Source organism: Rhinoderma darwinii, chromosome 1 (genome assembly GCF_050947455.1).
Source record: "Rhinoderma darwinii isolate aRhiDar2 chromosome 1, aRhiDar2.hap1, whole genome shotgun sequence".
Lineage (NCBI taxonomy): Eukaryota > Metazoa > Chordata > Amphibia > Anura > Rhinodermatidae > Rhinoderma > Rhinoderma darwinii.
Window position 1 is genome coordinate 607,934,291 of NC_134687.1, and position 24,330 is coordinate 607,958,620.

Consider the following 24,330-nt stretch of genomic DNA (forward strand, 5'->3'; position numbering starts at 1 on the left):
CTGAAGAAAATCAATAGTTGTTCATGGATTTCTGTGTAATGCTTCATCAGCAATATAACCCTTGACCCCCAGAATCAGCTGGTCACTGGGGCCCTGTATTGGACACACTAAGAGCCCATTGGGTTAGCCCTTTAAAGGGGCGTCTGCCTTAGACAACCACTATATAGTATGTAATAGGGGGGTCTTGCACTCTATTAGCCAAAGAGGACCTAAATTGTCTGTCTAAAAGTCCATAGATTTCAATGGGTGTTATGTAATGCTTAAAAATGCAATGGGTCACTAGGACAGACACCTTTCACTTGGGACGACATCTATAATAACACCCAATAGAAAGAGGACGGGTCATATTATTTCATCTCCCAATCAGCACTTTGTTTTTTTTTAGTGGGAGTAGATGCATCCAATAGGTCCCCTCTGTTAGAGAGTATTACAGGTCCCTTAGTTGTCCTGGTAATAGGCCCCCTTCTTTAAGATGCTCGTCTTGACCACGGTGTTGTCTTTCATGAGCAGACGCTCCCTGCTGGGAGAACCATTTTCGCTTTCTTTGTATATAGGGCTGTACGCCTGACTACAAAGCAGATACGCTAGAGTATGGTTCTATTGTCCGTGTTCACCTCTGGTCTGACATATCCCCTTGATATTAAGATGGCCATAACACTGTGGCCTAATTTTATCACATAAAAGAATGGAAGTATCTAAACCCAAGTGGTGGGCCCAGGTACTGCAATGGGGCCTGAATGCTACAAAAAATACTGTAATGCAGCGCAAGAGGTGTAAGACCACTTAGTGGTACTCAAATCTTCTATCTCTGCCAGGAAGGCATTACAAATATAGCACCATGTATGCTAGCTCATAACAAAGTGCACAGACCTATATTACGCAGGTGTGACAGCATGTACTAGTAGACATATTGTTCAGTGGCATAGCTATAGGGGTGGAGTAGATGACCCCATAGAGTTTGAAGGGAGAGATGCCATACAGCAATAAAGTGTGAATTCATTGCATGTTTTATTGGTGGAGGATGCGGGCATGAACTAAATTTTCAATTGGGGCCCTAAGATTCCTGCTTTGGCTCTGAAACAGAGAATTTCTGCATCTATATATCAATAGGGTGACCTCTACTGGAATATAATGCAAAAAAATACAAAAGATTAATACTATTCAAATGCAATCTTTGAACCCAGCTGAAGTTTATCATGCTATAGTGGGTGGTAAGAGGCTTTATGACCTTTAATACCTGTCGCCCACCCATTCCTCATTCATTTCTTTGTATTACAGAAGCTAATTTTGCTACACTCTGCCCTTTGTCCTGCACGGCCCTTTACCTTGTGCGCCCCCCATTGCTCAGCATAGAAATATAACAACTTTGCCGCATAATATATTACTTGCTCTTAATTGATTTAATGAATTATTGATTTTTTTTTTGCACTTTGTCACCTGCACAGTCAGTGGCGGATTAAGTAGACGATGTTACCCAAACTTGGGCCCCCCTTGCGCACCGCCGCCCTGTCGCGCCGTAACTATTTTTAACTCTACCTTTTTGGGCAAGCACACAGAGTATTTTGCAGGAGGAATATCTGTCTCAAAATTCAGTTTGGAAGTTTGAGGCAGATTTTCCTCTCCCTGCACGCCGATTTTCGCTGAGTTTTTCGCCCGCGGCCATTCAGCGCCGCGGGCATAAAACACAGCGAAATACGCTTTCTCTGCCTCCCATTGAAGTCAATGGGAGGTCAGAGGCGGAAATGCCCGAAGATAGGGCATGTCGCTTCTTTTTCCCACGAGGCAGTTTTACTGCTCGCGGGAAAAAGACGCCGACGCCTCCCATTGAAATCAATGGGAGGCATTTTCGGGCCGTTTTTGACGGGTTTTGTGACGCGGTTTCCACGTCAAAAAACTCGTCAAAATACTCAGTGTGAACATAGCCTTATAGTACTCTACCACACGTATACGAATAGCAAAGTGTCCCGAGGTCTGGTTGAGACAATTGACTTCAAGGGGAAGAGAGGCTGATGTGTGGCGGTGCGAGGCTACTGGCAGAAGCGACGGCCTTGGTGTAAATATAGAGAGAGATGCACTATATCTAGGCTCTGAATACGGATTGCATGTCTATATATCTTTCACACTTTATATAGGCAGATGCAAATAAATCTCACAGAAAAGAACACTGGTTTGTTTTGGAAAAGAAAATGTGTTTCTATCATGGTTTGTCTCCTGTGCGCTGCAGCCATCGTCAATATACTGTGTTGCAGAGGAACGTCAAGTCGGCAGGCTCTAACCATCTAAGTGACTCCAGAGGACTCCATGAAGGGGGGAATAACCCCCCTATCCCATCCCCCATAGAGCCCTTAGTATTTATTATACAGCAGGGGGGTTGAGCGTGTAACTCACTGCTCAGTGTCTATGGAGGGAAATTATTGTCCCCCCCTTCATGGAGTCCTCAGCAGTGAGTTACACGCTCAACCCCCCCCTGCTGTATAATAAATACTGAGGGCTCTATGGGGGATGGGATAGGGGGGTTATTCCCCCCTTCATGGAGTCCTCTGGAGTCACTTAGATGTAAATGAAGATGGAGACGAACATGAACACTAACCTCCTCGTCGCTCGACCACCGCCCTTCTCGTCTGTTCCTCACTGGCGGTACGTGAAGCGTCAGAGGGGCGTGTTCTACCGCGACTAGCAGACGCACGTCTGCTAGTCCATATCCATCCCCATCCTCATCAGCACTGCGCTGGCGGCTGCATTCTGTTGCAGTCCGCACGCCCCTCCCTCTCAACAGCCATTAGCGGCGCTACTTCTGAACAGCCATTAGCGCCGCTACTTCTGAACGGCCATTAGTGAGTCCTTAAGCGATTTAAAATGATGTGCGTGTCGGGCTGCGATGGGCCCCCTGGGAGCCTTGGGCCCCGGGCGGCCGCCCGAAACACCCATATGATAATCCGCCACTGTGCACAGTCCCCGGACGAATCAACCTGATATTAAATATGGCAGCCTGCAGCTTTTCTCATGAGTACATTAACCTGCTCATTTTACATCTTGGATGACTATTCAGCACATTACATGGACTGGAGGAGTTTTATGCGGCTCCTTTTAGGAATTACCTGGTTCTTACTTTTTATTTTTCTCTTTGTTGAGATCTTTTAGAATAGGTGTTGTCTATCTGCAGGGGTTCGATCTTCTGAACAAAACCGTATTTAACCCTTTCTGGCTTGCATACTTTTAAATGATTGGGACAAGTGGATTTGTAAGCGAGCCACAACATAAATTCTCATTTTCTCATGCACACACATACTACATACAGTATATACAATATAACACACTATACACACACACCCACACACACACACACACACACACACCACATATATTACACATACATTATTTATACACATGTACACTGTTGATGTCACAAACAGACACTATAAAGACAAAAGTATTGGGACACACTTCTTAATTATTGAATTCAGGAGTATTCTTCAATCCCATTGCCACAGATGTATAAAATCCAGCACTCAGCATGCAGTCGCCTTTACAAACATTTGTGATAGAATGGGTCATTGTAAAGAGATCACTGAATTCCAGCGTGGTCCTGTAATAGGACGCCACTGTTGTAACAAGTCAGTTCCTGAAATTTCTTCCCTCCTAGATATTCCACCATCACCTGTGAGCGGTATTATTACAAAGTGCAAATGTTTAGGAACCACAGCAATTCAGCCACAAAGTGGAGACCACGTAAAGTTACAGAGCGGGGGCGCTGAGTGCTGAGGAGCATAGTGAATAAAAGTCACCAACACTCTGCTGACTTAATTGCAGAGCTCCAAACTTTCTCTGGTATTAAAGAGGCTCTGTCACCAGATTCTCAAACCCCTATCTCCTATTGCATGTGATCGGCGCTGCAATGTAGATAACAGTAACATTTTTTTTTTAAAAAAACATTCATTTTTGGCCAAGTTATGAGCTATTTTATATATATGCAAATGAGGTTTGAAATGGACAACTGGGCGTTTTTTTTTTCGTTATGTCCAACTGGGCGTGTATTGTGTTTTTAACTGGGCGTGTTTACGTGTATGACGCTGACCAATCAGTGACCAGTCAGCATCATACACTCATCTCCATTCATTTACACAGCAGCGATGTGCAGCCACATAAACAGAGATTAACGTTACTGCAGTGTCCTGATAATGAATACACATAACCATCCAGCCTGGACGTCATGTGTATTCAGAATCCTGACACTTCTGAATTTTTTCTTTGAGATTTCTAGCAAGGGAAACGAAATCTCGCGAGATTACGGAGGTAAACGAGATTTCGTTTCCCTTGCTGGAAATCTCACAGAAAAGATTCAGAAGTGTCAGGATTCTGAATACACATGACGTTCAGGCTGAATATCATGTGTATTCATTATCAGGACACTTGATTAACGTTAATCTCTGTTTATGTGGCTGCACATCGCTGCTGTGTAAATCAATGGAGATGAGTGTATGATGCTGACTGGTCACTGATTGGTCAGCGTCATACACGTAAACACGCCCAGTTGAAAACACAATACACGCCCAGTTGTCCATTTCAAACCTCATTTGCATATATATAAAATAGCTCATAACTTGGCCAAAAACGAAAGTTTAAAAAAACAAACAAACATAAGGTTACTGTTCTCTACATTGCAGCACCGATCACATGCAATAGGAGATAGGGGTTTGAGAATCTGGTGACAGAGCCTCTTTAACATCCGCACAAAAACTGTGCTCTGGGAGCTTATTGGCATGGGAGCCGAGCAGCTACATGCCAGTCTTACATCACCAAGCACAATGCCAAGTGTCGGATGGAGTGGTTTAAAGCCGCCACTGGACTCTGGAGCAGTGGAAACGTATTCTGTGGAGTGACAAATTACGCTTCTCTATCTGCCAGTCTGATGGAGAGGAGTCTGGGTTTGGTGAATGCCAGGAGAACGTTATCTGCCTAACTGCATTGTAACGTTTGGTGGAGGAGGGGTAATGCTATGGGGTTATTTTTTGGACAATTGTAGTTTCTAATTTTGTGGGAACAGTTTGGGGTCCGGCCCTTTTCTGTTACTCATGACTCTGCCCCAGTGCACAAGGTCCATAAAGACATGGTTGGGGGAGTTTGGTGTGGAAGAACTTGACTCCCCGCACAGAGCCCTGATCTCAACCCCATCCAACACCTTTGGGATGAACTAGAACAGAGATTGTGAGCCAGGTCCTCTCCTCCAACATCAGTGTCTGACCTCACAAATGTTCTTCTGGATGAATGGTCAAAAATTCCCACAGACACTCCAAAATCTTGTAGAAAGCCCCCAGAAGAGTGGAAGCTGTTTTAGCTGCAAGGGGGGGGGGGGGCACCAACTCCATATTAATGTCTATGGATTCAGAATTGGATCTCATAAAAGCTTCTGTAGGTATAACAAGTAGGTGTCCCAATACTTTTATCCACATAGTGTAGACATTACTCACATACCACATCAATACAATATAAACACACTATATACACACATTGGGGGGGGGGGTATATATGAAGCCCTTGTCCACTTTTTCCAAAGTAGAAAATTTTTGAAGAAACAAAGCTAGGTGTGACTTGCCATTGTTTTTTTCCTTAAAGGGAACCGGTCACCAGCATTTCACCTATTGAACTCTACTTACCCCTCGCTGGCCGCTGCTGTCAAAAGTTAATTGCCGTTATCCCCACTCCTAAACTCTTCCTCCGACCGTATATAACGGTCTGCAAACATTTTGCGCCTTTTATGCTAATAATACGGAAGTCTCGTTCGTTCCTCTTATACCCACCCACTGCTGAAAACTGGCCCGCCCTGAATGCCAAAATCTTGTCTGAGATAGTGCGCATGCGCCCCTCAAGTACGGTCTGATACTCTTCCCTGCTTCGTCCGATCCTCAAATCTAGTTACTGCACATGCGCTTCTATAGTGTCCCGTTACGCGCACGCACCAGAACATCGATGTGCAAGTGCAGGATTTTGTGTGTGCTGGGGGAGGCGAGGAGCTGTCAATCAAAAGTAAGGAGGCGGGGTTAACTCAGAAAGGCTTGAGGTATGAAGATGACTCTTTAGAAACTAAGATATGACTTATGCTCATTAGCATACAGTGCGGGAACACGAAAGAACTTAATTCTAATGGTACAGATCCTACTTAGAAGATAATTACAGGTTACATAAAAATGGTTTTTCACCCACTACCACCAGATATTGCTGGTTTAATAGGTAAAATGCTGGTGACAGGTTTCCTTTAAGACAGAATACCTGCCCTGTTGATGAATCTGGTGCACACTACAATGTAGGGGAGACTGGAGCACCACTCCGCATTGCTTCAAGGGAGAAACATATCTGTAATACAGTGTCATATGTAGGCACCATATCGCTCTGTAGTACAGGACCATAGGGACTCTCTGTGCCATCATGCAGGCTCTGTGCACCCTGCTCGGCCAAAAACGAACTTTTTTTTGGTAGTTGGTTTGTACCGGTGAATTATTCTACGGCTATACATGTCAGAAAGTAAACGAAAGGTCTGCAGATTAAACGGCGCAATTGCAAGTGATAAAGTAATCCGCATCTATAGTAATCTCTGGATATTACTGTGTTTCTTTTCGCTGCTGTATTCCTCCTCCAATGGTATATTGGATTTTTCTGCAGGCTTATCGTGCTCCGGAGCTCTTTGCTTTCGATGTAGAATGATAGTCTTGCACTGCTCAAATGATGATGAGGCTTTGAAGTTGAGAACTGCGGTGTAAATGGACCCAATTATAGGCAAGATGATGAACAAGCCGCTGAGGCACCTGCCAAAAGCAAAGGTCATTAGGAAAGAGTGATGGAAACTGAGCTGAAGTTTACAAAACACAACCTGTGATGGACATGAGGCGCATACTTACAGGCAAATGATGGCAAATGTATCAGTAGGAAACAGACCCCGGGAGCAGAATGTCTCCGCCACTATGGGATTGGTTTCATTCTGAATTACAAACCTAGGCAGAGAATCCAGGAATGATGTCCCCCTGTATTTAAGGAGATCTGTAGAAATACATATAATGGGTTGAGTCCTTAGGGCTCAAAATAGGCTGATCCTTATGGGGTTAATTCACGAGTTGATTAATTTATAATCTTATGCTTTATCTTACCCATAGAAGCCATTGTTGTAATATCTCTGCTGCTGCAAGAATCTGGAACACATATCCCAATTACAAATTTTACTCCTTCCTTTAAAACAATTACAAAAGGGGAAAAAATAAAGTTATGTCTTCTAATAGCAAGAGGAACAGGTACAGAGAAAACAGACTCATTATTATATTCAGTTTTATATTTTCTATGGTTTTATTTTATACAGTTTTCAAGTAGAAAACTTTTCAAGTGAGAGTAATGAAATTAGGAGAAAAACTGAGTAACAGGAAGAAGGATACAAAACTTTGGGACATTAAGAGAGTATGGCTGTCCAGAGAAAGAAGAGATTGAAGGGGTTGTCCAGGGGGTCAAACATTAGGATAGGTGGGGGTCCATCCAGCAGAATGATTACATAGGTATATCGGGTCATCCAGATTCTGAAGCTCAATCCCTTTCACTTGGAGTGGTCCCTTCATTATCCTGATAGGTGGAGGTCCCAGATGCCAGACCCCCATAGATCACACATTGATGGTCTATCATAGGGTTAGACCACCAATGTTTGACTCTCTGAGGACTCTTTAAAAGCACAGTAATAGCAGCAGAGAGAAAGAAGTGATGAGAAAAAATTTTACCGGGGCACTTAGAGATTGAAAACAGAGATAAATAAATGTATTTCATCAATTCCTGATTTGCCGATTTGTGGTTTGATACACCATTTATCTGCTATTATATATACATTGACCATAATCATGATTGATTAAAACAAGACATCCAGCAAATCAATTTTCCCATTTTATTTTAAGGGCTGGCGGATTAGAAAATATTTTAAAAATGGGTTTTCTAAACGAGACAACCACTATAAGAGTAACGTTAGTATAAGAGGGGAAAAGACTGGTAACATTTCTATCGAAGAGGAAGATATTCAGAGTAAGAGTAGAAGGGAGGAAGAAGAGATTTGGCCCATCTTTGAAATTTAGGGCATATCTACAGGATAGATACGAACTCCGTCCTGCTTGGTGAGATGGCCGCCGGCTGCTACATCCAGTCGTAGAATGAATGGAGTGGTGGCCGTGCACATGTGCACGACTCTCTCCATTCTGTTCTATGGGAATTACAGAGATGCCATAAATGTCTAAGATGGGAATAACCCTTTAAATATAACTTTTCACCTCCCCATATATGTGCAGCTGAGTGCAGCATGTAATGGGGAGGGCTGAACAAACCCTGGGGCACTTTCGAAAAAAAATTCTACCTCCCTCCATTATTTAGATATCGGTGCCTTTATATTTGGCGCCCGATATGTAAATAAGCCCCTGAACAGTCAATGGGGGCGTGTACTGGCAAGGGGGCATGTTACTATGGCTGTGACACTGTCCAATCAGATATGGACAGTGCCACAGCAAGAGCGATTGCAGTCTTTTCACCCGAACTGGCAAGGGGGCATGTCACTGCTACAGACAGTGTAAGAGCTGGAGAGGAGAGTGCGCTCTCATCTCTTGCGAGAGATCAGTCTTGTATTGTCTGTCGAACTGGCAAGGGGGCGTGTCTCTGCTACGGACAGTGTATGCTCTCCCCAGCTCTTACGCTTTTCGTAGCAGAGACACGCCCCCTTGCCAGTTCGACAGACAAAGTACAAGACTGATCTCTCGCAAGAGCTGAAGAGATGAGAGCTCCTCTCCACAGCTCTTACACTGTCCGTAGCAGTGACACGCCCCCTTGCCAGTTCGGGTGAAAAGACTGCAATCGCACACTCTCTCTCCTCGCTCTTGCTGTGGCACTGTCCATATCTGATTGGACAGTGTCACAGCTATAGTAACACGCCCTCTTGCCAGTACACGCCCCGTTGACTGTTATGGGGATTATTTAAATATCGGGCGCCAAATATAACGGCAACGATATCTAAATAACGGAGGGAGGTAGAAAAAAAAATGTAAAGTGCCCCAGAATTTGTGCACCCTTCCCCATTACATGCTGCACATGTATGGGGAGGTTAAAGGTTCTCTTTTTGAGTAATGTTCATATGGAGGAAGAAGGGGTTGAGAGTAATGGTAAAAGGTAGGGAGAAGTAATTTAGAGAAATAGTAGTAGGGTTAGGAAAGAGATTGAGAGTAGCGGTAGTATGGAGTCTGAAGAGACTAAGAGTAATGGTAGTTCGAAATAGAAGAAGATGGCGAGCAATATCAGGCAGCTGAAAAAAAATGAGGGTCATAGCAGTGAGAAAGAAGAAGAAGAAATTGAGAGTTATAGTAATATGGAGGAAGAAGAGACTAAGGGCCCTTTTACATGGGCCAATCATTGTCCTGTGTAAATAGGGCAACGATCAGCCGATGAACGAAGATTGATACATAGAGATAAAGAGAGAGACTTTTTGTAGCCGCACTCCTCTCCGGCTTCTTGCCGGAGGTCCCGGATGTGGCATTCCCCTCTATTAACTCTGAATGTACTATTGTCAGGAAAACGCCTGTTCCCTTAAGGTTACCATAACTATGGTTCTGGCTTCTGGGCGTGTCTGTTTTACCTTGAGCTTATCTCTTTTGTCTGTCTTTCTGCCTTCAGATTTAGAATTAGTATTTATACCCAGCCTCTTCAACCTGTCAGTGCTTGTGATTTTTCCTGTCTTCTGGTGTCTGATTAAGCTTCCTACATTCCCTGCACTCCTGACTTCTGGACCTTTTGGCATCTGACCTCAGCTTGTGTCTCGTTAACCCCTTGTTTGCTGATTTTAGATTATCTGCTCCCAGGCGGTTTTGACCTTTGCGTTTCCTGATATCCGCTTGCCTTCTGATTTGGACTTTTTGTTTATACCCTGGCTGCCTGGTTTCCTTCTCCGTTTAGTCTGCATTGCACCTCCTATCCAATGCTGAACTCTGCTAAGACAACCTGGGTCTTAAGCAGCAAAGTCCATCCCACCTTGCGGTCGGCTCTGGCGAACACCTTAGGGTCGCCTTAGACACTGTGGATCAGAGTTGTGACGGATTCGAGTTTGCGGTTTTATGTGCACACTCTCTCCCGACACTCTCCAGCAGCCTTTGGGAATCGCTGAAATTGCAATTCCATAACAACTTTTATGTATTTGACAATCTGGAATTCCACTTCGTCCGGTCTGAAGCATTACAATTATTAAACATGTCAGACCTGTTCCACGTGCATTTTGCAGTATTCTCCTTCAAAATTTCTCCCAGGAGCTTGAACTGAAAGACATTCGCTATAGGATCCAAGTCGGTCCACATTCCCATTCACTATACCACTTCCTTGTTTTCCTAAAGCATCATACACTGTAAAAGAACATATTGTTTCTGGTCATATTGTTGTTATTATATTTTGCAAAATTAATTATGAAAATGTATGACAATGCCATTGGAAACAATAGAATAATGTTATTCTGGACCTTAACCGCGGGCTGGACTGGGATTCCTTGGATCCACCAGAGGAAATTATTCTGAGGGCTCCCCTCCATCTATACAGAACGTTTGTCCATCCACTTTTAATTGCATTGTAATCTCTGTTGTTATATACACAGGACATATCATCTAACAGGTTATTTGTGACATCCCATAAGAAATAGACCAGAGGGGAAGTCATCTCCAAAAGGACAGAGCACATCCGATGCTCTGACCGAGGACTCTGTAGTCGAATGCCCCTGACATCACTGTCCGTATATATGGACAGTGACGTCAGGGGCTTCTCTAAGGCCAGAATCCCCTGCCAGAGTGTTGTCAACGCTCATTCTGGGGATTCCGGCATCGCAGAGCTCCCTAACGTCCCTTTCTTAAAGAGACTCTGTCACCACATTATAAGTGCCCTATCTCCTACATAAGGAGATCGGCGCTGTAATGTAGGTGACAGTAATGCTTTTTATTTTAAAAAAACGATCTTTTTTCACAAAGTTAGGAGCGATTTAAATTTATGCTAATGAGCTTTCTTAATGCCCAAGTGGGCGTACTTTTACTTTCGACCAAGTGGGCGTTGTACAGAGGAGTGCATGACGCTGACCAATCAGCACTCCTCTCCATTCATTTACACTGCACTAGCGATATAGATATATCGCTATGTGCAGCCTCATACACAAGCCCTAACATTACTAGTGTCCTGATAATGAATACACATGACCATCCAGCCTGGACGTCATGTGTACTCAGAATCCTGACACTTCTGAATCTTTTTTTGTGAGATTCCGGCAAGTGAAACCAAATCTCGTTTAGCTCCGAGATCTCGCGAGATTTCGTATCCGTTGCTGGAATCTCACAAAAAAGAGTCAGAAGTGTCAGGATTCTGAGTACACATGACGTCCAGGCTGGATTTCATGTGTATTCATTATCAGGACACTGTAGTAATGTTAGGGTTTGTGTATGAGGCTGCACATAGCGATATATCTATATCGCTAGTGCAGTGTAAATGAATGGAGAGGAGTGCATGATGCTGATTGGTCAGCGTCATGCACTCCTCTGTACAACGCCCACTTGGTCGAAAATAAAAGTACGCCCACTTGGGCATTAAGAAAGCTCATTAGCATAAACTTAAATTGCTCCTAACTTTGTGAAAAAAGATGGTTTTTTTAAAATAAAAAGCATTACTGTCACCTACATTACAGCGCCCATCTCCTTATGTAGGAGATAGGGCACTTATAATGTGGTGACAGAGTCTCTTTAATATATACAGTGACGTCAAGGGCTTCCCCAGGAGCAGAGTCCCCGGCCAGAGCGCTTGCGGAACTCTGGCTGGGAACTGCAGCATTGTAGCTCCTGAAATCACTGTCCGTATATGACCTAAAAGGCAACTAGCTAGATTTGACAGGATAAGACAGAATTATAGAGCGAAGTCAACAGAATAACAAAAAGAGTGCTCCACTAATAGGCATGGCCTTGGTGGAGACCTCTAGAGAACTTACTGAGCTTGGGACATCTTGGAAGGGAAATCCTAAGTAAGAGAACTCAACTAATCTCATAGAGAGAGTTTAGAAAAATACTAGAAACTCCAGTTATCCTTATACGTCAGTCTTCAGGGCAGTGGTTACTTTTATATGGTACAGATTCGTGGATTGTGTGTAGAACTGGAATTACGTAATGCAGATCCATGGTTTACGTAGTTGGCCCTATACACAGATAAAATAGTCATAAGGAGACTTTAATCAGTTTTTTGGCAAATATAAGCCTGTATTGGTCATAAATGTGCAGATCACCTTCTCAGTATACACAACCTGACAGATATTTTTTGTTATCTAGTGGTAATTTGGGAGAATGCCTTTATGCCATGATCTTTACAAAGAAAGAAACAATTTCCATGGGGTACAAGGTTTAGAAATAGTGAACCTCATTTATCAAAAAATAAATTTTTCCAGAGTCCTTTAAACAGGCTGCGCTCCTGCGATCAACTATTAATTGGGAAACGGTTAACTAGACCTCATTGGGATTAACCATTACACAGCACCCATGGAAATCAATAAGCCAACGTGTTATGCTATTAGAGAGTCCCAAGCAGTTGTATAAACATAATGATATTAGAATTAAATAATACGATTGAGATCGTCTCTTTTTGCTCCCATATATATGTGAATTATTTCTTTTACTCCGATGTTTTTTTTTGTTGCCTGTTTTATGCTTCACGTTACTGTTGGGGCTTTATGTTATATAAATATTATTGATTATTATTATGACTAGTGGATTTTCACTTCAATATTGTAGACAGAATGATTATCAGAAAGGCTGGGTTCACACAGAGTTTTTTGCAGGCGTAAAATCTGCCTCAAAATTCAGTTTGGAATTTTGAGGCAGATTTTGCTCTGCCTACACACTGATTTTCGCAGCGTTTTTCGCCCGCGGCCATTGAGCATTACGGGCAAAAAACAAAGTGAAATATGCTTTCTCTGCCTCCCATTAATGTCATTGGGAGGTCAGAGACGTAAACGCCCGAAGATAGGGCATGTTGCTTCTTCCCGCGAGACAGTTTCTCCGCTCGCGTGAATAAAACGGCTCGGCCTCCCATTGAAATCAATGGGAGGCATTTTCGGAAGTTTTTTTACGTTTCCGACACGGTTTCCGCGTCAATAAACGTGTCAAAAAACTCTGTGTGAACTGGCCCTTAAAGGGATTTACCTACTACATCAAGTCATAGCTTATCACTAGGATATGCCATTAATTGGGGGTCTGACATCTGAGCCTCTTTGACACTATCTTTGTACGTTGCCATTCTCTCCCAAGGCACTTTGCAGAGAAATGAAACATGGCCCTTTGATCGGTGGGGGTCCGAGGACACCGAGATCCCCACCAATCGCTAAAAACGTGATAGCAGAAGTGCTCGGGTGAGCACTGTGCCGCTTTGTTTCTGATCTGCTTTGCCCGGAGCTTTGTACGGGCAGTCTGTACACCTCTCAGAGGAAAGCCGACTAGAAATCAAGTGGCACAGTGCTCACCTGAGCACTTCTGCCGCTTCATTTTAGGGATCGGTGGGGGTTTTAGTGCTCATACCCAGTGCCGGCCTTAAGGTTGTGTGATCTGTGCGAGTGCACAGGTCGCTGCACCCTCCCTGCATGTAGGGGGCACCACTGGGCTCTGCCTCTACTCTGTGCTCTGCTCTTAGTTACACACGCAGAGTAAATAAGAACAGAGGAGCAAGAGAAGAGGAGGAAGCTCCGCCCACAGCCCGTCCCGCAAGAAACATATGATACTGTCAGCAAGGAGAGATGGTGAGTATCTATGTGTGTCTCTGTGTATATGTGTGTGTATACAGTATGTGTCTGTGTGTATACAGTATGTGTCTCTGTGTTTGTATGTGTATATGTTACAGTGTGTCTGTGTGTATGCATGTGTTTGTCTCTTTGTAAAAGTGTGTGTTCAATATTAAAGTAGAACAGATAAAACGAAGGTATCTGTGCTGCCTCCTAGATACCCTGCTGCCCTTAATATACCCTGCTGACCCTTATATAACCTGCTGACCCCTATATACCCTGCTACCCCCTATATACCCTGCTGCCCCTTATATATATGCGTGTGTGTGTCTGTGGGTATAGTTATCATCTACGACATTATCTGTACTCAGAGAGTTATCACTGTGTTATCAGCGGTGTTACATAGGACTGCAGGTAACATCTACATTATCTGTACTCAGAGAGTTATCACTGTGGCGTTACATAGGACTGCATGTGAAATCTACTACTTTGTCTGTACTGTATATATATATATATATTTATATATATATATATATAAGTGTGTGTGCCTGTGTCGGTATATATGGGTCTGTATGTGAATGTGTCTTTGTGCTTGTATATATGTGCCTTTTATGTATTTGTATATGTTCCTGTCTGTGTATTTATCTGCCGCTGTGTATGTGTATATGTGTTTGTACGACTATATATTTACCTGCATGTATATATTCCAGGATGTGTATAAATATCTGTCTTTATGTAGGTACAGTGTATATGTTCCAGTATGTGCGTGTCTATATATGTGGTTAATTTTTGGTTTGCGTAGGGGGCGGTAATAGAGAGTCCCACACAGGGCGCTATCCAACCTAAGGCCGGCCCTGCTCAGACCCCACCGATTAAAACGTCTGACATGTCACTATGACATGTCAAAAGTTTTTTTAAAGTTTAGTTACCCTTTAACTATACAGGGATTTGGAGATCTTTATAAGAAAAAGGAGCCCCGATTGCTATAAATATTTATTATGAGATTAATGAGAACAGATTTTTAGATCAATTTAGATAAAAAAGGGCGGACATTCACTTTTAATAAATCATCTTAAGAAAACATCTGAATGATCTGATGATTTTTTTGTTGTTGGGTCGATATGTAACAAAAGAGATACCATAGACTCATAGATGGATGTAGCCTATAAAATAAGCTAAATAAAAAAAATCTATATGATTAACTTTTTACAGTATGCCCTGAGAAAAATGAACAACTTTCCCCACAATGGGATGTAGTAAAACAAATTGTCTGAAACATGACTAGTTACATGAGAATATCCTGGTATAAATTGTCTGCCTGGGGCTATAATTCGGAGAATCCCAGCAAGACTCATACGGCTCCTTTGACTGTTTCTTCTCTTCTTCCCCGATGTTGTAAAAAAGATGATAAAAATATGGCCGCAAGTTATGTTATTTCTGAGAGGAAATAGGGAAAGGTTCATATTGCTTCAGCTCAGTATATGACAGATGAGGTAAATTACTGATATCTCGTAATCTAGCAGTATTTATACAAACTGAGCTGTAAATGGAATTTATATTTTGGGACAAGCCCTCTAAGGGTTAAGCTGGCCACATCGTGATATCAGACGACCATTTTTTGAACGACTTGTTCATGGTTGGTCTCTAAAGGCAGAGTTGTAGCTGGGGCTCTATCGGGGCATATGATCAAGTGCTGGGTGCCAGGACGGGTGCCAACAAGCATCTTTGCCTTGGCTAGGATATTTAGATACAGCGATGGGGCAGCAAACTGACCCTAGAAACGCTAAGTTGCAGCGCTGTATTTAAGTGGTTTTGTACGACAACGCCATGAGTTAAAACAACAAATCACCAATAGATCTCCAATAGATCTCTACCTTAACCCTTTAATGGTCAGCCTAGGGATGCGATACACGATGCATCTAAACTTCGATACTGTTTCGATACCGTGCACCCTCAAATGGTTCGATACCGTCATTTCATATATTGAACAGTATTGTAACACGTGAATATATGAGAGCGGGGCTGCGGCTGTGTGAAACAGCCATTGCCCCGCTCCGGAGTCCTGATAAGTGCGCGCGGTCAGCAGGATGTGATGGGGCCGGCGCTGCACTAATGAGGCCGGCACTGAAGACAGAACATGGCGGGCGCACTGCAAAACACCCCCATGTTCTGTCTTCAGTGCCTGAACCGCTGCTCATTAGTGCAGCGCCGGCTGCAACAGCTCATGCTGACCGCGTGCGCACTTATTGTCTGGAGCGGGGCAATGGCTGTATTACACAGCCGCAGTCCCGTTCTAACGGCGAAGATGAGAGAAACCTCTCATCTCCGCCGCTATTCCCCTGAATGCTGCGATCAATGCTGACCGCAGCATTCAAGGGGAAAATGAGTAGGGGGATGCCCATTGTATCGCGTCACAGGAAATCCCTGTGACATGATTGAGGAACATACCATATATGGGCAGACGGCCCAGGGTCCATTGAAGGACCCCAGGGCTGTCTTACCATATTTCCTGTTAGGGCATACTTAGGTATGTCCTAACAACTGCCTGTGTACTATCCGTACACAGACTAATGTACTGGCATATAAATATATGCCAGTACATTAAAGTTTAAAAATAAAGTAAAAACAAAGTAATGTTAAACCCCTTAATTACCAGGCCATTTTGCACGATAATGACCAAGGATTATTTTTTGTTTTTTCACGGTCGCATTCCAAGAGTCGTAACTTTTTTTTTATTCCGTCGATATAGCCGTTATAAGGGCTTGTTTTTTGCGGGACGAGTTGTATTTTGTAATTGTACCATCTTTAGCTGCTTATAATATATCGATTAACTTTTATTAACTTTATTTTAGGAGAGAATTGAAAATAAGAAGCTATTCCAGCATTGATTTTCACGTTATAAATTTACGCCGTTTACTATGCAGCGTAAATAACATGTTAACTTTATTCTATGGGTCGGCTCGATTACGGGGATATCAAATATGTAAAGGTTTTATATGTTTTCCTAGGTTTGCACAATAAAAACCCTTTTAGAAAAAAATTACTTGTTTTTGCATCGCCGCATTCCAAGAGACGTAATTTTTTTATTTTTCCGTCGATGTGGCCGTATGTGGGCTTGATTTTTGCGGGCCAATGTGTAGTTTTCATTAGTACTATTTTGGGGTACATAGGACTTATAGATTAACTTTTATTTAATTTTTTATGGGGGGAATGGGAGAAGAGAGAATTTTGACGTTTGTTTTTGCGTTAGGGCTTAACTATTTACTTATATCACTTGGCATTTGGCTTATACCCCATACTCTTTATCTGGAGTGTCTGTAACTTTGCCCTGGATTACTATTGGGAGCTTTTCCTGTTGTGCTGTACTGGAACTACAGAGTCTCTTTGTCCTTTTGTAACTTTTAACTTGTTATGTGTATTTATGTGTAAAATAAAAGTATGTTACTTTACTATACTTGGCTGTTTAGCTCCTTGTCCTCCTCCTGTTTGTATATGCATCGGAATAAAGCCCGTTAGTGGCTGCCGTAAAAACACTATGGTGTGGTCACTAACTGGTTAACTCAATGGCCATTTCAAAATTATTTGCTTTTGTGTCTCCATATTTGAAGAGCCATAACTTTTTTATTGTTTTTATTGGTACCATTTTGGAGTAGATGCGACTTTTTGATCACTTTTTATCACATTTTTTTAAAGTGAGGATTCACAGAAAACAGCAATTTTTCCATAGTTTTTTATTTCATTTTTTTACGGCGTTCACCGTGCGGGTTAAATAATGTAATAGCTTTATAGTCGGGGTCGTTACGGACGCTGCGATACAAATATGCGTAACTTTTTTATTTTGTTTTGTTTTTTTAATAGTAAAGCACTTTGTAAGGGGAAAAAGTGGGTTTTTCATTTTTTTTTCACATTTTTTTTAAAATTAACTTTATGAAACTTTTTTTTTAAACTTTTTTACTAGTCCCACTAGGGGACTTTAATATGCGATCATCGGATCGCTATTCTAATACACTGCAATACTTTTGTATTGCAGTGTATTACTGGCTGTCCGTTTAAAACGGACAGGCATCTGCTAGGACATGCCTCCGGCATGACCTAGCAGGCATTCACTACAGGCAGACCTGGGGGTCTTTATTAGGCCCCCGGCTGCCATCGGAGACACAGACACTCGGTGATCTTATCACCGGGTGTCGGTGGGATGAGAGGGAGCTCCCCCCCTCTCTCCAAAACAACTCAGATGCGGCGCTCGCTATTGAGCACCGCATCTGAAGGGTTAAACGGGTGAGATCGATACGTTCTCACAGGGACGCCCCCAGCCCTCAGCTACATCTGGCAGGGAGAGCAGGGTGATTCGACAGCTCCCTGCTCTGTTTATTTATTCTGATGCAGCGCCGTGAAAAGGCTTATGCATCAGAATAAAGCCCGTTAGTGGCTGTCGTGAAAAGGCGTATTGGCGGTCACTAACGGGTTAAGTGATGTTGTACTAATATTTATAATGTTCTCGATGTATTTAATTTTTTTTAAATCTATTTTTATATCAGAGTAATTTAAAGTAACACTCCGGCATTTTTTTTTTGCACATCTAATGCTAACTCACCAGTGATATTCTAGCAATGTCATTTGTTTCTTCCCTGCTCAGCTGCATTTATACTTTTTGAGCCTTTCATTATGGGCAGCTGTGTCATGTGATCTCAGTCTGACCACCAGACCATAGACTATGCTCTCATGTGTAGACAGGAGGTCATTTCTCCTGTGTAAATAACTTCCTGTAAACTACTGGATTTCATCATCACCTATCAAATCCCTCCTGGCAGCTCAGAGACACCTACTTTCCTCACCCTGCTCCACCCTCCGTTTTCATTTATATGTCCCCATACATATAGTGCTGCTGAAGAGATTATTATCTGTCTAAGGGATCAGGAATCCCTACAATGTTAGGCTGCAGGGATAAAAAAAAACAAAAAAACTAGTATAGCGTCTATGGCCACGGGCCGTCAGGTTTACTCAACTCCCGACGCACGCAGCCATGGATCTGTGAGCGCTGGTCCCCATTTCCTTCCTAGGAGATGCCAGCGCTCACTTCCGATCTGGTACGCTGTGTGCCGTAGGGTGCGCACGCTCGTGCCCGCTCTTAAAGGGCTAGCGTGCACACATGAATACAATAATCATTATCAATCCACATGATTTCCTAGCCTATAAGAAGGCCCCAGCCCTTCTGATCCTTGCCTGAGTTGTTAGTTTATCCCAAGTCTGTCTTGCAAATGGTCCCTTAGTGTTTCCCGTTCCAGTTGTTACCCGTGCCCTGTTACCTGTTCCTGTATCCTGTGCTGTGTTCTTGTTCCTGTGCCTACTAGTGCTGGAGTTGTATCCTACTGCACCTGCTGTCGTTTGCCATGTCCAGTGTCTTCTGCCACATCTTGTACTGCCCGCCACGTCTGGCGCAACCTGCTGCACCGACCTCTATCCATGCTGAAGCCACAGCCACCGTCTGGACTAGTTCAGGTACCGTTATGTTATGAACTGCCATTAGACTTTTGTATAGACTGAGACCTGGTCAGCCTAGTGGGTCCACATACCCTGTGACCGTCACAACTAGCCTTACTATACTAACTGTCTATACTATCTGAGTGCTGTGTGAATATTGTCCCAATATATTTCTATGAGATGCTGCTCCTCACTGTCTTCTGTGTAAAAATAGAGAGAGAAATCTATCACTAACAGGAGGGAGAGGAGGCAGGCTGAAGCTGCATTACATAATACACAGACTTTGAGGTTGAGTTTGAGGACAGAAGTTCTATGTCACTTGCTGCACTTCGTTAGGACTCAGATCACAGCAAGTGCAGTGTGATGAGACTCCACCCTCTCTGCAAACCCGGAAGCATTATAGCAAAGGTAGGCTGTATTATGGGAACTATATCTGAGGGGGAAGAACAAATAAAGATAGCAAACAACCCATAAATGGCACATTAATGAAAACAGGTATACACAGGAGCCTCTAAATTATTCTTTAATAATAACCTTTGCAGCACTATATAGGCAAAAATAATAATTTTCTTTTACAATAGTAACAATAAGTAAAACTATAAAAATTGTAGAGCTATAAATTGTAGAACTACCACAGCAGACATCACCCGATAATATATATATCATTTTCACCTGGTTCCTAAGGAAGGAGGCTGAAAATAAGGCACAGCAAAGAAATGAAAAAAGCAGGCTGTATGCATGGCTCCAGGGGTTTCCGGAATGGATCCTGACACCGTCCATCGTCAGGACATTTAGGAAGATTTGCTATGCAAATTGAGCCAGCATTCTGGTATACATGCTTTGCACCACATTTATTAACGGTTTTAGACACTTTTTCAACACACTTGACAAGAGGCGCGACTAAGCAGGAAAATGGGTGTGGCCTATCCAAAAGGGGGCATGCCTTAAATTGTGACTCATTGTATGTATTGTATGTACAGCATTGTATGTATCTTATGTATTTACAGTATGTATAGTATTGTATGAATGTATAGTATTGTATATCTTTACTGTATGTATAGTATTGTATGTATGTACAGTATATATGTATAGTATCATATATAATCGGGAAGGACATGGTGTCCGAAGCACAGTTAAGGACACCACGTGGTTTCCGAGGCACAGTAGATTGGACACCACGTCCTTGCCCGGGGAATAGAATTGTGCTGTTTGTGTTTGGGGTGTAGAGGGGACAGCACAATACAATACATTACAAACAGGGTTCCAACCGTCCGTAAATTTACGGACAGTCCGCAAAAACGGGTGTTTTTTTCTGCCATCCGTAGCGTCCGCCAGAAAAAAGCACCGTCCGGGATTTTTCTACAGTCTCCCGGAACTTCACACTACGCCAAAATGCGTGCAAACTGCATGCGCCAAAATGTACTTGCGCAGTGCAAAGGAAAAGTAGGCTGCGGCCAGGCATATTTTCAGATTCTGCGGAATCTGAAAATATGCAGGCCGGCCGCTGCCAAGTGAGGTCGGTGCCGGGAGTGGACCAATCCAGTCACCTGACATGAGGTTAGATGACTCAGGTCAGGTGACTGGACTGGTTCAGTCCTGTGCCGTCACCGACCCCAGTCAAAAGTGAAGGCTACAGCTCTCTGCTCTGTTTACACTAAGTACAAGGGAAGGGGGGGGGGTTGTGCGGCGCTACTTACAAGGGAACGGGGGGCGCTATCTAGATGGGGGCTGTGTGTGGCGCTATCTGCAACAGGGGCCGTGTGGCTATCCACAAGGGGGGCCGTGTGGCGCTATCCACAAGGGGGGAGGCTGTGTGGCACTATCCACAAGGGGGGAGGCTGTGTGGCACTATCCACAAGGGGGAAGGCTGTGTGGCACTATCCACAAGGGGGAAGGCTGTGTGACACTATCTACAAGGGGGAGCTGTGTGGCGCTATCTACAAGGGGGGGCTGTGTGTGGTGTTATCTACAGTGGGCACGGTTACCAATGGGGCACTTTTATTGTGTTGAGCACTAAGGGATCATTATTACCATCTGGATCACTGGATTATGAGTTGTTTTTTTTAGAGGATGGGGCATAGGTGTGGAGGATGCTGGAAAAGCGAGAAACCAACATGTCTGCGTGTCAAATTCTGCAGAGACGAGTCGTGGCTGGAATAAGTCGTCACATTGGTCAGGAAAGTGAACGACTAATCAGAGAAAACATCACCTAAGTTAGCCGGGGAAAGCTACAAGTGGAGCTGTGATTGGTGAGTCACTCCCAGCACAGTGCACAGGCAATGATTTTGTAATGTGTCCGTAAAAATTTTGGTCTGTCCAGAAATTTCTGGACAACTGAGCTAAAATTCACGAAGTGGAGGTTGGCAACCCGGATTACAAACTCCATGGAGGGTCATGTGGAGACCTCCGGGGGGGGGGTGGGGGGTTGTCGCGAACCACTCACAGAGGTTCCCGTTCCAACTATCTACATCGTCACGACGCAGATACAGTTGAATTCAATGCTGGAACAAGGAACTGACGGCCCCTTGCTCTAGCATTCACTGTGGCGTGAGCGGCACGGCGCAGGCGCGATGTAGTGACGTCATTGCTCATGCCTGTACCGAGTCACTTACAGCACAGTGCAGAGGAGGAGAAGGATCCTCCACGCATCGGGGGAACGGGGATAGGTAAGTAAATATGTTATTTTATATAAGGCACATATCGGTGACATTACACTGACTATTGGAGGGGGGTTGTCTGATATGATGGCAGCTATAGGGTTGCATTATACTGTGGGGGCAGCTATGGGGGCATTATACTGTGTGGGGGCATTATACTGTGGGGGCAGCTATGGGGCCAGTATACTGTGGGGGCAGCTATGGGGAGCATTATACTGTATGGGGGCAGCTATGGGGAGCATTATACTGTATGGGGGCAGCTATGGGGAGCATTATACTGTATGGGGCAGCTATTGGGAGCATTATACTGTATGGGGGCAGCTATGGGGAGCATTATACTGTATGGGGGCAGCTATGGGGAGCATTATACTGTATGGGGGCAGCTATGGGGAGCATTATACTGTATGGGGGCAGCAATGGGGAGCATTATACTGTATGGTGGCAGCTATGGGGAGCATTATACTGTGCGGGGGCAGCTATGGGGCATTATACTGTGTGGGGGCAGCTATGGGAGGCATTATACTGTGTGGGGGCATGGGGCATTATACTGTGGGGGCAGCTATGGGAGGCATTATACTGTGTGGGGGCATTATACTGTGTGGGGACAGCTATGGGGGCATACTGTGTGGGGGCAGCTATGGGGGGCATTATACTGTATGAGGGCAGCTATAGGGGGCATTATACTATGTGGGGACAGCTATGGGGGGCAGCTATGGGGGCATTATACTGTGTGGGGGCAGCTATGGGGGCATTATACTGTGTGGAGGCAGCTATGGGGAGCATTATACAGTATGATGGCAGCTATGGGGGGGCATTATACTGTGGGGGCAGCTATGGGGAGCATTTATATATATATATATATATATATATATATATATATAGACCACTGCAGTATTATGTATATAACAGACCACTGCATTCCTTTTGATAGCAAACCAGTGTAACGGGTTTTCTATTCTAGTTATATTTACAGTATGTATGTACAGTATTGTATGTATTTACAGTATGTATAGTATTGTATGTACAGTATTTTTTATATATATATATATATATATACATACACACACACACACACCAATACACACACAGTATGTATGTACAGCACGTATACTATTGTATGTACAGTATGTATTGTATAGTGCATGTATTTACAGTATTGTGTGCATAGTATTGTATGTATAGTGCATGTATTTACAGTATTGTATGTACAGTATTGTATGTATAGTATTTATAGTATTGCATTATGTACAGTATGTATTTACAGTATGTATAATATATAGTATGTATAGGCACAGTTTTGCATGTATGTACAGTATTGTATGTATAGTATTGCATGTATGTACAGTATTGTATGTATAGTATTGCATATACGTACATTTTGTATAATGTTGTAGGTATGTAGTTTGTATGCATAGTATTGTATGTGTATGTATGTATGTATGTACAGTGTGTAGAGGGTGTGTAGAATATTGTGGGTATGTACAGCTTGCATGCATAGTATTGTATGTGCAGTATGTATTTCTGTATTTACAGTATGTATAGTATGTATGGGCACAGGATTGTATGTATAGGATTGTATATACTCTATTGCATGTATGTACAGTATATGTATAGTATTGTATGTATGTATGTATGTATGTATGTACAGTATGTATACTATTGAAGGTATGTACAGTTTGTATGCATAGTATTGTATGTACAGTATGTATTTCTGTATTTACAGTATGTATAGTGTATATATAGTATCTATGGGCACAGGATTGTATGTATAGGATTGTATATACTCTATTGCATGTATGTACAGTATATGTATAGTATTGTATGTATGTATGTATGTATGTACAGTATGTATACTATTGTAGATATGTAAAGTTTGTGTGGATAGGGTCGCAGCATGGACAAATCACAAGGCTAGATAAAAGTAATACGGATAAAGCAAGCGGTTGCACTTACTGAGCATGGCATAAGTTTTGGGCTCCTTGGAGTTCAGGTCCGATAAGTAATCCATGGTGTCTTTTAAACATTTGTCCGATAGGTTTGCTGGAGACGCAGTGATGGCAGTGAGGCTGAAAACAAATGCAAAGATCCCATCGGTCAACATGGCGCAGAGTGCAGTGAATTGCCGGAGTCCAACCTTTATAGGGGACAGGGTCGGGGCATGGACAAATCACAAGAACAATTCCTATTTTCCAAAGCAGCTGCATGCATAAAAAAAAAATCAATTACCACCCCAGCTTTACCTGTGAATAGGAAGCGTCTCATCTTTCCCGTCCCCTATGGAGTCTGAGCTGGCTGGATGATTCTCATGACGCAAATGCAGCAACGTACAACAAAAAGGGTTACGATACAAACGTGACGAAACCTCCCCCTCCCAGTGATAAAAATACGACTTTATCAAGTCAAATACTC

At 43.2% G+C, this 24,330-nt stretch overlaps 1 protein-coding gene and 1 long non-coding RNA gene across 2 annotated transcripts in view; one reads left to right on the plus strand and one right to left on the minus strand.

Annotated features, from left to right (window-relative positions):
- Positions 1 to 24,122, minus strand: part of LOC142662863 (O-acyltransferase like protein-like) — a 75,962-nt gene extending 51,840 nt beyond the window's left edge. The window contains exons 1-5 of the mRNA XM_075841092.1: positions 23,875 to 24,122; positions 10,255 to 10,394; positions 7,140 to 7,218; positions 6,894 to 7,032; positions 6,601 to 6,800 (exon numbers count right to left, since the gene is read on the minus strand). Of these exons, the coding sequence (XP_075697207.1) occupies positions 6,601 to 6,800; positions 6,894 to 7,032; positions 7,140 to 7,218; positions 10,255 to 10,394; positions 23,875 to 24,022 (706 nt within the window). The 5' untranslated portion in view covers positions 24,023 to 24,122. The remainder of the gene's footprint in view (positions 1 to 6,600; positions 6,801 to 6,893; positions 7,033 to 7,139; positions 7,219 to 10,254; positions 10,395 to 23,874) is intronic.
- The window catches only part of LOC142662874 (uncharacterized), a 137,406-nt gene extending 113,077 nt beyond the window's left edge, over positions 1 to 24,329 (plus strand). The window contains exon 3 of the long non-coding RNA XR_012851019.1: positions 23,957 to 24,329. This is a non-coding gene — a long non-coding RNA (uncharacterized LOC142662874). The remainder of the gene's footprint in view (positions 1 to 23,956) is intronic.
- Position 24,330: the final 1 nt, after the last annotated feature.